The sequence below is a fragment of the Sander lucioperca genome, chromosome 1 (genome assembly GCF_008315115.2).
Source record: "Sander lucioperca isolate FBNREF2018 chromosome 1, SLUC_FBN_1.2, whole genome shotgun sequence".
In the NCBI taxonomy this organism is placed as follows: Eukaryota; Metazoa; Chordata; class Actinopteri; order Perciformes; family Percidae; genus Sander; species Sander lucioperca.
Genome location: NC_050173.1, coordinates 20,513,217 through 20,527,222, shown reverse-complemented (window position 1 = coordinate 20,527,222; position 14,006 = coordinate 20,513,217). Strand labels below are relative to the sequence as shown.

Here is a 14,006-nt window from a genome sequence, read left to right as displayed (position 1 = left end):
TATTTTCAGACCACATCTCCAGTCTCACTTTGCTCACGTGACGTCACACATCGACACTCCCTTTTCCCCAGTAGAGGGAGAAAGATGGCGCCCACACACGTACTGAGATGCTGTCAACGGGGTTTAGCATGGATACCTGTGATTTTTATCGCCCTGGTCGTCTGCTGGTCGTATTATGCTTATGTGGTGGAGCTTTGTATATGTAAGTAGTCGTCCTGCCGCCGTCCGTTGAATCTTAAAAGCCTTTAACCTCTAGTGTTTCCATTGTGCTATCCACAGAAACACACAGCTGCTGCTGGCCAGCAGGAAGTAAATGGAACGCAGCTCAACAATGGTGTTGGCAAGCCTGTCCACATCTAGATAGAGCTAATTATCTGGTAGCTGCCATCGATTTGGGTTGCCTTATTTTAAGGGGAAATGTGTTTTGGACAGAGAAAAAAACTTTCACCGTGATGTGTTATTGCTGCCCGTCTCGTCTCTGTTATTTTGTGTCTAACTGAATGGAGACTGGATGGAGAATTAAAACGCTTACTAAACGGTATTTCTATTTGGCTGGCTGACCCATAGATAGTATATAAAGAGGGCTCACCACATGTATACTTTCCCTCTAATTTGGTAATTAGCTTGGCACAGGTAAAGTGTTAATTTGGCTCAGAGAGTTTTTGCATTAAGATGAGAGAAAATGTTTTCTAATCCTGATATATGCTAACTGTGAATGATGTAATGTATAGCTTGTGTAGGCTATTTAAGGAGTTCCCAAACTTTTTATATCAGGATCACAGAAATCCCTTTACTGGATAAGATTTGGTGGTATGGTCTAATGGTGTACTTTCATGTATATTTTTGAAGTGCACCTAAAAACACACACACACACACACACACACACACACACACACACACACACACACACACACAGATTTGGTGTCAGGGAAGACTAGATTAGTGGTTCCCAACTTTTTTTGGCTTGTGACTCCTATAAATGAGGCAATATATATGTTTGATCCCTACCTTATAGGTCATACGGCCTTGGTGTGCTTGTGATTTATCTTTCTTAGATAGTTTTAATGTGAAGGGTTTTTATGTGCCTGAAGAGGTGAAAGTATCCAGTGTTTTTCTAAGGAAAAAAGCAGAAAGTTGACTAAATTAAGTTGAAAGTGAGAGTTAGTTTTTCCTCAGCAGATGGAGTTTGTCCATTTAAAGTTCAAATTCCTATTTTTCTGACTTTAGGACTTTTTCTTTATATGGCTGAAAGCTTCAGAACAGCCACTGATTGCATCTTGGGGAGAGATTGTTTTGTCAGCTAGAGAACATTTTCAATTTTTTTCTTTTTTTCTTATCGCTTTGTTGCATTTTGTGTCTTGTTAATTTATTTTTGGATCCAATAGCCAAGCCTTTCTAAAGCCCACTGTCAGATGTATTCCACTGATTTTAATTTTGCTATTTTAACTGTCACTGTTAGGTGACAATTTCTTCATATCTAACATTTTAGTTTTCTCTGGTTTTTTTTCTCTTACAGTCACCATCCCCAGTATAGGAGAGCAAAGTAAGTATCTTGGTTATTAAATACATTGTGAATATAGGTTTACAGAAGTGAGCCAGTTTGCTCTTTAGTAGGATAATCTCTCTAAAAGGTCCAGTGAAATATGCTCTCTGCATTTAGCAAAAAAGAAAAGAAAAAAGGCTGGCACAGAAAACATGCTTTCTCAAAGTGCTGAGGTTGGTCTGTTGGAAGCAGAGCAGCTCCTCATTCAGCATTGCTCTCTCATTAATTTCATTTGTAGATGTCCAGTCTTTCCACATATCCCAAGTGACAGCGGCAGTGTTCAAGTCAGTGCACACACATCAGACAGTTTGCTGACGTTTTGCTTAATATTTCCCTCCAGTTGTCTACCTGATCTTCTTCCACCTCTTTTTCATCATGTTTGTATGGTCTTACTGGAAGACCATCTTCTCTCAGCCTGCCAACCCTTCCAAAGAGGTACAATAATCAAATTCTCCCAAACAAGCCCACTCTGTCTACATGGCTGTAATCCCCTGTTGGTGTAAAAAAAATATGCTTTTTTTCCACTCCAGTTCTGCCTGCCCAAGGCTGAGAAAGAGCGTTATGAGAAGGAAGAGAGGCCAGAGTCCCAGCAAGAGATTCTATGGAGAGCCGCCACCAGTCTGCCTCTGTACACCCGCACAGGAGCCGGAGGTACATCTGTGTTTGTGTCTAAATGTGAATGTGAGAGTCTGTTGGAGCTGTCCCATAACAAGATCCTGTTGTGTTGACATGATGCAGCAATCCGTTACTGTGACCGCTGTCAAGTTATCAAGCCAGACCGGTGTCATCATTGCTCTGCGTGTGACATGTAAGGAAACAATATTTATTGAATACTGTGAGACTTCCTCTTGATTCAACCGAGATATTTTCTTGTGTTTAAAAAAAAAAAAAAAAAAAATCTGTCCTCTCCTATACTTTTCTCTTGCTGTGTGTGACAGGTGTGTGCTGAAGATGGACCACCATTGTCCCTGGTATGTAAGACCTGCGAAACAAAGAGATATGCCTTACACATGATACAACTGCTCACATTTTAAAGTTGGGATGGTTCACACTTCATGCCAAGCATATTTTGCAACAGGCCCATCTAATCTCTTTAGTTTCACTTTTTTGGTCTCGTTAAGATGGCAAAGCGTACCGTATTAACAGTGTTTCTCAGAAGCTTCATGCAGCTCCGCTGTTGGAATAATGTCTTACCTTGCTGCATGACATGGTGCCCAAACGATTTAAAAACTACTTAATTATCCGCACAGATCTTGTTCTCATGCCTTGATTTCCCAAATACAAGAAGGCAACAGCGCTTTCTACTCTGTTTTGTAACCATAAGAGTACCTACTGGTAGCCTCCACCTTTTTTTTTTTTTTGGCAAGTTCAGGTTGATAAGATTTCTACTCAGAGGAAATTATGTCAAATCTCACCTTTCTGTGTTTGTGTGTCTCCAGGGTGAACAACTGTGTCGGATTCTCCAACTACAAGTTTTTCATCCTCTTCCTGGCTTACTCGCTGGTGTACTGTTTGTTCATTGCAGCCACCGTACTGCAATATTTCATAAAGTTCTGGACAGTGAGTAATGATGTGCTGAATGTGTGTCTGTATGATGCTGCAGAGGATGCAGATTCGGTTGCATGTCTAAGCCTGGATGAGCATCCTCTGAATGTGTTGTGCATGGTGCTGAGCCGTACCACTCCTCTGTTTTCTCTGTCGTCTCTCAGCCTTCACCCTCCGATCCCTCTCTTCTGTTATCCCCAGTTCTCGCACACTGGGTCATTGTTCCCTGATCTCTCTCTCTACTTTTTTTGTCTCCCTCACCATAATCTGAACCAACAGTCACACCACTCATGCGGGCGCAAACACTTCCTCTCTTTTTCCTTTTCTTGTAGCTGTTCCACTTCAATTTCCTCTCATCTCTTCCTCTTTCATCCCTTTGTTCTCTCCATTCCAGGCACACTTTGTACATTCACCCACTCCCTTTCACTCTTCACCCACCTTGGCCTTGCCTTGTATCGCCTGCTGATTTTCCTCCCCTCCCACCTGTTCTCTCCTGGTGTTGCTAACCAGTCTCGTTTCTGTTTGTACTAAAGCTTTGCCGGAGGAAATCGGCAGAGCACTGCCCAAAGGTAACCCAGTTATCCTCCAAAGCCTTTAGTGTTGCAGTGCCTTACCATCGTTGCCATGGTTGTTGTCGTGATGTGTGTGCAGTGACGTGGTTCACATGACACTCTTCCTATTTCTCTCTTTTTTTTTTCTTTTTTTTTTACTTTCTCCCTCTTATTTCTTTCTTCACATAAATATCCAACATGTATAATATGTTGCTAATTCCTCTCTCACTCTCCTTTTCTCTCATCTCTTCCCCCAGAATGAGCTGCCAGACACTCATGCCAAATTCCATGTCTTGTTTCTGTTTTTTGTGGCGGCCATGTTCTGCATCAGTATTCTGTCCCTCTTCAGCTACCACCTGTGGCTTGTAGGGAAGAACAGGTCCACTATAGGTAACGCAAAAACACACATTCAACAGGCGTTTGTTATTTAACCACATCAAAAACACAACTATTACACATACATAAGAGGTTTTCAACAGTGTTGTAGTTTCCGGATTTGAAGGTGACAACTTCTCACACACACGTACCCAGATTGTTTGTCTTCAGTCCATTTGTTTCTTGTCTCATCTAATGAAATGTCACACGGTTGTTTAATGACCTCTGTATTTGTCATTTCTGTCCATGCTTGTCTCTCCATGTTGCTCCCTCTCTGCAGAGGCGTTCAGAGCACCAGTCTTTAGGACAGGCTCTGATAAGAACGGCTTCTCTCTGGGTTTCCGGAAGAATATCGCTCAGGTCTTTGGAGACCAGAAGAAGTACTGGCTGCTGCCCGTCTTCACCAGGTAAAGGGGACAAACCAATGGAAGATTTAGGGGCTTCTGTAGCGCGTGCACTGGATTCAGGCTAAGTATTGATTCTGTGGTTAAAACTGTAAATCTATCTGACACAGATAGATTACCTTTTTAGTTTTTTTTTTTTTTCTTTTTTTTTTTCAGTAATACATTAATACAATTATTAACACCCCGCAAACTATATGACCGTATCAGATACACAGAACAATGGCACCTTCAACAGAGCTACGATACACACAAATACAAAGACAAACAAGAGTTGTAGCTCTGCTATTACCCTCCAAGACATGCCCCAGTCCAGATTACCTTATGCCCTGCAGTGCCCTGCTACGCCGTGAACTACTACAACTACTATTTTCTAGTCATAGTTCCATTATCTTTACTGTTACTATAATTGCCACAGTTCATCGTACCCCCAACCAGCACCGTCAGACACCGCCCACCAATAGCCTGGGTCTGTCTGAGGTTTCTCCCTATAAGGACGTTTTCCTCACCACTCAAGGTTTCTGCCTAAAAGGGAGTTTTTCCTCGCCACTGTTGCACTAAATGCTTGCTCTTGGGGAAATTATTGGAATTGTTGGGTCTTTGTAGATTATAGATTGTGGTCTAGACCTACTCTGTCTGTAAAGTATCTTGAGATAACTCTTGTTATGATTTGATACTATAAATAAAATTGAATTTAATTGAGTAGTTGAAGTTCCGTAGGAAGTCCTACCCAACTGCAGTTTGTTGCCCTCCGGGCTGACTGCATGTTTTTGAGTTTCTCCGGTCCTCCTTGTTCCCCACAGTCAGGGAGATGGTCTGACGTTCCCTACGCGGCTGGTCAACGCTGATGTGGAGCAGGCCGCAGTGACCCTGCAGCCAGAGCCCAATGAAAGGTGATCAATCTTGGTGTAATAAAAGATAGAATATTTGACATGAGGTCCTAAAAAGGATTGTTTTTTTTGAAGGGTTGTGGGTGCACAGTTCATTTTAACTTTGTTTAATTTGTTGGGCATGTTTCCAGAGCTGCTGAAGTCCCTGTGAGCCCTGTGAGCCCCGTCAGCGAGTCACAGAACCGCCTCCTGAGCAACGACCAGCATGCCAACAACATTGGAGACCATCAGGCTGATAGCACCCTCAAATCAGGTGAGCTCTACCAGGGATGATGATGATAATAATGATAATAATAATAATGATGATGATGATGATGATATGTCACCAACACAATAAATATTAACAACTCCCTGTGTGGTATCTGTCATCTAACACATTTTCTGTTTGGCTTCACAGCTGATGGTGAAACCATTACAGTCTCCATGGAGAGCGAGTCCTAACCAGGTACGTAAATATGAGTTCAGTCAGTGTGTAGGTTTGGGTACAGCTGTGACTTTTGTGTGCAGATTTATCACATGTGAGTGTTGTATTGCATAGTTGAGAGTGTAAACAAAAGTAATGTACCGAATCATCTTTGTTTTGTTTCTTCTCTTCCCTGCCACAGGAGGAACTCCTCAGTCATCTAATACGATGCCTTAAGCAACCAAACAGTTAAGTTTGTCACCATGGCAACAGTCTCCCAGCGCTAACCCCATCCCCACAGACCTATTCTGAGTTACTATGGAAATGCATTTATTTTGCCCATTCGCAGCAAAGTAATGCATCCATGGCATTGGCGTTTTTCGCATGCAGTGTCATAAGCAAATCTCACACCTACCCCCATAGGACATGTGATACAAGCTTGTTCCCTCTCACACCAACGCACACACACACACACACACACATGCTAACACTCATACATTCTACTATATACATTTTTCCTTGTGTTGTTTAGTTTTCTTTTGGTGGAGGATTTATTGATGATGAGAAAATTCAAGAATCCCGGGAAGGAATATGAGCTACTTTTGGTGTTTTAATGAGAGAACTTTTTGGTGCCAAAAGTGTCCTGGGTGCACCAGGACTCATTTTCTAGGCACTCGAAAATGGAGCAGTGTGTTTGTTTTGAACATTTCTCTCTCGTGTTTTTAGAAAGGCTGGACATCCCGAGGACATGGATCAGTTTACCTGTGTGACAGTTTTTTTTTTTGTCTTTTTATTTTTTAACTCATAATGTTGGAGCGCATCTGTGGTCTGCAACTTTTTGAGATGGATATTTCCCACCAAAACCTGGAATAGCTTACAGAGGACCCTACTGCATGGTTGAGTGGACTGAACCAGTGCACAGCAGGGAAGACTGTAGCTGGGTTTTGGATATCTGAGCACAAGGTGGCACAATTGCACTTTGTAGATTATCAATGTCCATCAAACAACGTGCTGCTTCTTTTTTTTTCTTCTTTTTTTTTCATGCCCAAAAAGCATCCCAGGTATAACGGATGTTGGATAATTATGTGATTTATGGCATATTGTTTGTGTGTGAATGTGTGTGGACAGTTGAAGTGGCAGTCTTATTTTGTACGAACTAACAGCAACTAAAAGAATCATTGTGTTTTTGTGGCCAAATTGTGTTAAAACATGCTGCTTATAAATGACCTGGGAGACGCATTTCAAACAGCGTCCATCACTACCTTTCTTTCAGAGTCATATGGAAGTATGTCATATGCTGATCAGTGATTCTGAGCCCGCAATGTCTACAGCCGGTTTTTCTACAGCTCAGTGCTTCAGCCTTTACTAAGACACCAACACTCATTGCCAAATAAGGGCTGACCTGTCAGGAGCTCTGACCTCTGAACCTGAAGTGTTTACAACATCCTAGCTTTATATTAAACTCACTGGTCAATGTTATCGTAACCAAATTCTATTTACCTGTCGTCGTGGCGCAATATTTTATACAAGGTTTGTCTGTCCCTCCTGCCTGTAGCGGGTCATGATGTCCTTCCAATACCAGTGCTGGCCGACAGGTGGCGACACAGCTCCTGTTATCTATCTGCCATCATTCACATGAGAGATTTATCTGAACTCTATCAACATGTGGATCAGGGCTCAACTCACTTTCAGTCAGATTTGCAGGAGCAGCTTTCTTCAGAATTAAATATTTTCACAGCATGCAATTAATATGCATTACCTTATAACTCATCCAGATTTCATTTGAAGTGGAAGTGAATTGAAGCCCATCTGATCTGATGTGAAATTAAGGTGTCGGCTACAGCGTCTACTCTGTATTTATTTAAAAAGTCAGCTCAGTGTTGTGGCCCTGAACTGTTAACGGAGTCTCCGCTTGTGTCAAACCTAACCGTGTCAATGTTGAACATCTGAGTTGTGTCAAGTGTTGAACATCTGCGGTGTGACTCTGAGGATCTAACAAAATCCGTTAAGGAAGAATTTTAGATTCCATGACTCATGCACATGTCAATATCTGTTAAAGAATGGACAATTGTATCACTTTAACCAAATAACAACCGTTCAGGATTGAGTTACATCCTTTTCCAAGGAATTTTGCAACTTTTCAAGGAATTATGCAACTTTCCAACTCCCATTGGAGGGCGACCCAGCTTATTCCTTATGTCTGTCATTGCTCGTGTCTATCTGATCACATCCCTTACTTTTGCTGGAAGAACCTCCTACTAAATAGATCCCACCAGACTCTGGGGATGTACAAGTTTACAGCTGTTTCTGTCGTGTAGAGTGGGTTAGTGATGTTGTACGGTGTGTTTCTTGGTAATCACTGTCACAGTTGTGCTGAATGTAGATGGGACAGTGGGGGGACTTGATCGAATGATGGGAGCGTTTAAAACCGCCCGCTCTTTGGACTTTGTTTACATTTCATCCTTCCAATCATGTTTGACCATTTTGAGCCCAAGTGTGTTTACAAACCGGTGATTGGAGGACATTTGTTACTGTATGAATTACGCTGATGGCGGCTTAAGTATCGGAATAACATTGTGGTTCGATCTCAATTAATCAGCTTAAATTACTGTCAGAGATCATGATTCAAGCCAAGGTTGTGTTCCGATCATGTGTAGATCTTTTCTAAACCTCACACTCAAACATTTGGTTTTAATAGAAATGCAAAAATATGTATCATCTGTAAGGAGCGTGGCTCATTCCTCTCATCACTTATGGCCACTAATTCTAAAAGAAAAAAGAAAAAAAAAAAAGCATTGGACCTGTCAATTTGTTGTTTTACAAATTGCCTATATTCTCTCTCCGGGCCGTTTGGCCTTGAGACTAAAGTGTGCGTGTGTATTTTGTAATGCTTAATTGAGTGTTCTTTTGTAATATTGTTGTCTTGGAAGAAATGCTTCTGTGCAGCCATGAGATTTTTTAAACGTCTGTGTGCATACATAACGTCTGACTAATGCTCAAAAGCATGGCGCCCTAACTTGTGTAAAAATGTGTTTTATCATGATAATGGGAATTATGGTGTTAAACATTGGGGGTTTTCAATTATTGCTAGGTGCGTCATGTTTTAAATTAGCTTTACTCTGGTCCGTCTCAACTTTATAAATGAAGCCATAAAAACTGCTGTGAAAAGGGAGGAAGGATCTGGAAATTTCAGCCTAATTTCAGTCATTTCTTTTTTTAGACTAAACATTTACATGTGAAATGAATTCACATTGCAGATGTAGATATAGCATCATAACTTGCTTGTTGCTACACTTTGGTTTCTTTTTGTTACAGTGTCCTATTTTACAATGTGTATGTATATATATATATATTGATAATGTAAGAAAAAGACTACATATATATTTTTCTTGTCTGATTAATTTTACCGTTCCTATTTTATGAATGAAGTACTTGCCTCTACACAGTTAACGTGAAAATAACAATAAATGTTGTTTTTTTTAAACCAAATTTTGCCAAGCAGTTTTTTTTTTTTTTTTTTTTTTAATGAATTACCCTATAACATTATCGGACTCATGATACATGAGTACAGATACAAAATCAATACAGTAGAGCCAAATATAGTGTCTTTTTTTATTACACACATACTTCTTTCTTATGAAAACCTACATTACCCACAAAGCAACTCGACCACTGACACTGGGTTGGACAGACAGGTCGGAGATATATCGGATCGCAGGGACAAAGCTTCCGTTCAGCCCGAGATTATTTGTTCTAGGAATAAATAAGCACATAAGAAGTTGGGTCCAGACTAGTTTAATGATAGCGCGACAGATTCTTTTGAGACAATGGCACAATGAAGGGGTGCCGTCAATTCAAGCTTGGGCTTGTGAGATGGCTCGGGTGGCGGCGTTTGAAAAGATGTCATACAAACAGTTTTCCAAATTGGGAAAATGGGGAAGGTACCTGAGCTTTCTGGAGGGTTCCTAAGAAGCTTTGTGCTGGGAAGAGACGAGCATGATGGGCTTATGGTGTTGTCATTTATATACGTTTATTTGGTTTATAGTTGTTTTGTTAATATGTTGTTGTCTGGTCTTGTATATTATGGTTATTCTATGAGCTTGTCTTGGTTTTTGTCTGGGTGGGTGGTGATGACGAGTGGGGTGCGGTGGGGTGGGGGGTCGTTCATGTTGCCAATTGTATGTTTTGTAGGTTTAAAAAATTAATTAAAAAAGGCCAGTTTTGCACAGGGGTTGTAGCGTCACTTTGTGCATAAAGGCTACTCAGTATCAGCGCTGCTAACTTCCTGAAGTGAAACATAAAGCAAAAGTTATGCAAACATGCAAATACAGCATGCAGACTGAACAAGTATTTTAGCCTTGTGCTGTCAAAGAAAGACTTTGACAGCAGAGTGTGCTTTGTACACACTAATTTGTTTTTTGTCTAAAACAAGAGCTTTTTGAAGTTCAGACTAGGGCTGCAACTAACGATTATTTTAATAATCGATTAATCTGTCGATTATTTTTTCAATTAATTGATGAATTGGATAAAAAAAAAAAAAAAAAGCATTAATTTACATCAACTCAATACATACTTACATACATACTTGTTGTTTTAGTTAATAGTTGTGTAAAGGTAAGTAACCCAAAGAACACACACACACACACACACACACACACACACACACACACACACACACACACACACACGTTCACTTGAAGCTTAATCATTAAATTATTACCATCATTGTAGTAAGTGCAAGTTAAGTTCATTTGTACACCACACTTAAACACAGCTTAAGATGACCAAGTGCTATACTTTAAAATGAAATTAAAAAGTACAACACACACAAATATATTTGTCAACAATAACTGATATGGGACAAAGCACAGAATATATTCATGACAATAGATTGAAAAATGAATAGGCCAAAAAAGGCGAGTGAATAAAAACGTGTCTTTAGTCCTGCTTTACTACTGTTATTAACGAGCTAACGCTAGCTTGTCATGCTAGTCAGCTGGATAACGAGTAAACACCACACCAGCACCACTGGAGGGACGTTACGTTCCTCACTTCAAAACGGAACAAAAGTAGGATTGTGTAGTGACTTTACCCTGCTGTTGAACTCCCTTCCTCCTCATCAAGGACTCCAACAAGTTGACGTTTTAGGTGCTGAATCATCATCATGGTGCGCCCGTGCCATGCCGTGTCGCTTTTGCTTATCTTGCAATTAACACGTTTTCGATTTATGTAGTGTGAAATGCTCCCACACCTTGGATGACTTAGGTCGTACTGATTTTTCTGCCTCCGCCATGTGTTTCAGAACAACGTGACGGGTCTCTCCGGTCTCTCTCCGTATTTCCTCTACGCCGCTCTGCTCTTTTTTCTTTTCTTTCGCTCCGCTCCGCACGGCACTCAACTCAATTGCTTTTATCTCCGCGACTGGCGTGTCGCGCGAGACAACGAATCGATAATGAAATTCGTTTCCAACTTTTTTAATAATCGAATTTTATCGATTTTATCGATTTGTTGTTGCAGCCCTAGTTCAGACAAAAACTAAAAAAAGGCAAATTGTTTTTTGCTCAAAGTATTTGAAGACAATCAACATTGTTTGTGGACTGAGATGAACCTTAACCTTTACAGTTAACACACAGGTCCTTGACCTCTGCTGTGGACCGCTCTGCATTTCTTTTTTTTTTGCTCTACAAAAGTGCCTGATATGGATCTTTGTAAATTATAATTTAGGCATATAGGACGGAACAGAACAGATCCTTTGTGTTTCATATCTGTTCTGCAGATCTGTCAAGCACACTGGCCAAGGTGATAACAGCATGACTTGGCGTAATGTAAATGCTATGTTGTGGGAAACACTGCTGTATTATAAAACATTTTGAACAGAACTGCACAAAATATTAAATAAAAAATACATATCAATTACTGTATGTTTGAGTCTTAGATATGACCGGTTTTGTGCATGTGTGTTTGTAAGGTGTGTGTGTGTGTCCATGCACATGAGAGCCCTAAGCTCCCAAGGTAATGTCCTCTATGTCAGTTTTTGAGGGAAAGTAAACAGTGACTTGTGAAAAACCAAACAAGTCTGACCTCTGCAAGGCCAAAGCAGCTGCAGTTTCACTAAAGACCTTTGGATGGTTTATCCATTAAAGGGAAAATCCACTAATAAACAGTGGATTGTAACATCAGTATCTACAAACCTAGCCGACAGTGTCCCTTGGCATCCAAACTTGGATGGATGATGTCATCAGGTGATAATTTGTGGAGTTGGTGTATTGACTTTAAGGCTGCAAATTATTTATTAAATGAATCTTAATGTCTGGCTTACAGCTGCTAATGTGCCAGTAAAAGCATATAGCTGTCATAGTATGCTGTCTGTCTCTTCTTAACGAGAGACTTTTAAAAACTTAAACTTAAGCTGAATATGGATTCTTTAGAGTATCATTTTCCCATAAAAGTCTTCTTAATGAAGCTGTGTTGTGGCTGAAGATTGCTCTGTAGATTCTTGAACCTTTTTTATCAATCTCATAAACTCAGAGCAGTCTCCATAAATCCTTTCTGCTGAGTTTAAACCTCCTGAATAGTAGGCAAAGGCGTGCTTTGACGCAGCCAGAACCAGCGAGAAAATCAAAGCTGCTCAGACTTGATCAAACTGATTTGTCATATAAAGTGAGACAGCGATGCATCATACTTCCTTTGTGCAATACAGTGTCGGGCTGTAGGTCACATGACTGGATGTTTATCCCAGTTTTTGTGTCAGTCTTCTCCAGGAATGATTTCTCAAATGTGTCTGAACATGCAGCTCAAGGATAAAGATATTGAATCTCCAAACAAAGCAAAAACATGTCCCTATTTAAAATCACGTGGCCTAAAGGTAGAAGCTCCTCCTGAGCCTCTCATTGCTGGCCTAGTGTATCCAGCTGACCTCAACAGAGAGAAAAGGCTGTTACCCAGGTTGTTTTGATCTTTAATGATTCTCCTAGCCTTTTTCTTGCAGCGTCTGGTGTAAATATCTTTTAGATAGGGTAGGGCACTGCCTCTTGTGTGTTCGTCTGTTGGAACCACTCTCTGCATGTCCTTGCGTGAAGCAGGATATGAGGTTAGGGAGGGCAGAGGGCATGTTCACAAGTAAAAGAAGAACGTTAGAGCAAGTTCTGATGAAAGATTACTAGGATGCAGAACATTTTTAATAAGATGTGCCGGGTAAAATGCACTACAGACATCATCAGTATTATAGTTCTAATTCAGTGACTGGACCTCTATACAGGCCTCTCAGTGTTGTGGAAAAATATTCAAATGTAGCCAAGAGCGTAAAAAGATTTGCAGCAAATGCCTCACATGACGATACCCCTGTATGTGTTGCTATGGGAACGGAGGGGCATGTGATGTGAGTGCCTGTGTTGTCTACAGGCTCCAGTCTCAAGAAACACCCCCTCCCATACCACACACACACACACACACACACACACACACACACACACACACACACACACACACACACACACACAGAGGTTTGTGGCACTATCTTTGTGGGGACCCGTCATTGACATAATTCCCTAGCCCCTTACCCTAACCTTAACCATCACAACTAAATGCCTAACCTTAGCCCTTACCCTCACCCTAACCATAACCTAATTCTAACTCTAATCCTAAAACCAAGTCGTAACCCGTCAAACAGCCCTTTAAACTTGTGGGGTCCAGCATTTTGGCCCCACAAAGCTGTCGGGACCCCACAAGTATACTGGACTCCCGGTTTTTGCAGAAAGAGAAAGTTATTAGGCTATAACCCATCTCCCTGAGAGTGAAGAAACATTCAACTCGCCCCCTCAGAATCCACCCAGTTTATTTGTAGGCTACTGCTTCTGTAGACTTTCTGTATGTGAATGAGGATTTGAGTTGTCAAAGAAGTTATTCTGTAAAGAGCATGGTTTGGCTCAGTGAAGTAGAACGGATTACCATGAACCACTCTTCAAAGCTGCCCCACAGACCCACACACCTCAAAGTAAACATCTAAACCTCATTAGGCTACAACAAATTGAACATGGCAAAAATAACGTATTAGTGACAAAACTTTTTTTTATAATTGGATAGATTGATACAAAAAAAGTTCATAATTTCTTGCACAAAACACATATTGCTGCATTTGGCATTTTTATGCTGCAATGAAATGCTGTAAAAAAACCAAAAAAAAAAACCAAAAAACATTCAAATCAAAGTTAAGGCATTCTCCTTTCTTTACAAAAGAACTATCGGCATGGCCGCCCACAATTACCCAGAAGGTGGTGATTTGACAGGGGTAAAGAGGCG

The 14,006-nt window shown here is 40.7% G+C and overlaps 1 protein-coding gene across 2 annotated transcripts; it reads left to right on the top strand.

Moving 5' to 3' along the window:
- The first annotated feature begins 40 nt into the window (after positions 1–40).
- Positions 41–8,500, top strand: LOC116037947 (zinc finger DHHC-type palmitoyltransferase 20). 2 transcript variants are annotated; one of them, XM_031282081.2, is made up of 14 exons: positions 41–202; positions 1,517–1,543; positions 1,884–1,978; positions 2,074–2,194; positions 2,282–2,351; positions 2,482–2,514; positions 2,983–3,103; positions 3,622–3,657; positions 3,897–4,029; positions 4,295–4,421; positions 5,219–5,308; positions 5,437–5,558; positions 5,703–5,750; positions 5,911–8,500. In XM_031282081.2, the coding sequence occupies exons 1-13, from the start codon at positions 85–87 to the stop codon at positions 5,744–5,746; spliced, it is 1,137 nt and encodes a 378-aa protein (XP_031137941.1). In that variant the 5' UTR covers positions 41–84; the 3' UTR covers positions 5,747–5,750; positions 5,911–8,500. The 2 variants fall into 2 exon arrangements, with proteins under 2 accessions (XP_031137941.1, XP_031137943.1); XM_031282083.2 differs by lacking the exon at positions 3,622–3,657.
- Positions 8,501–14,006: the final 5,506 nt, after the last annotated feature.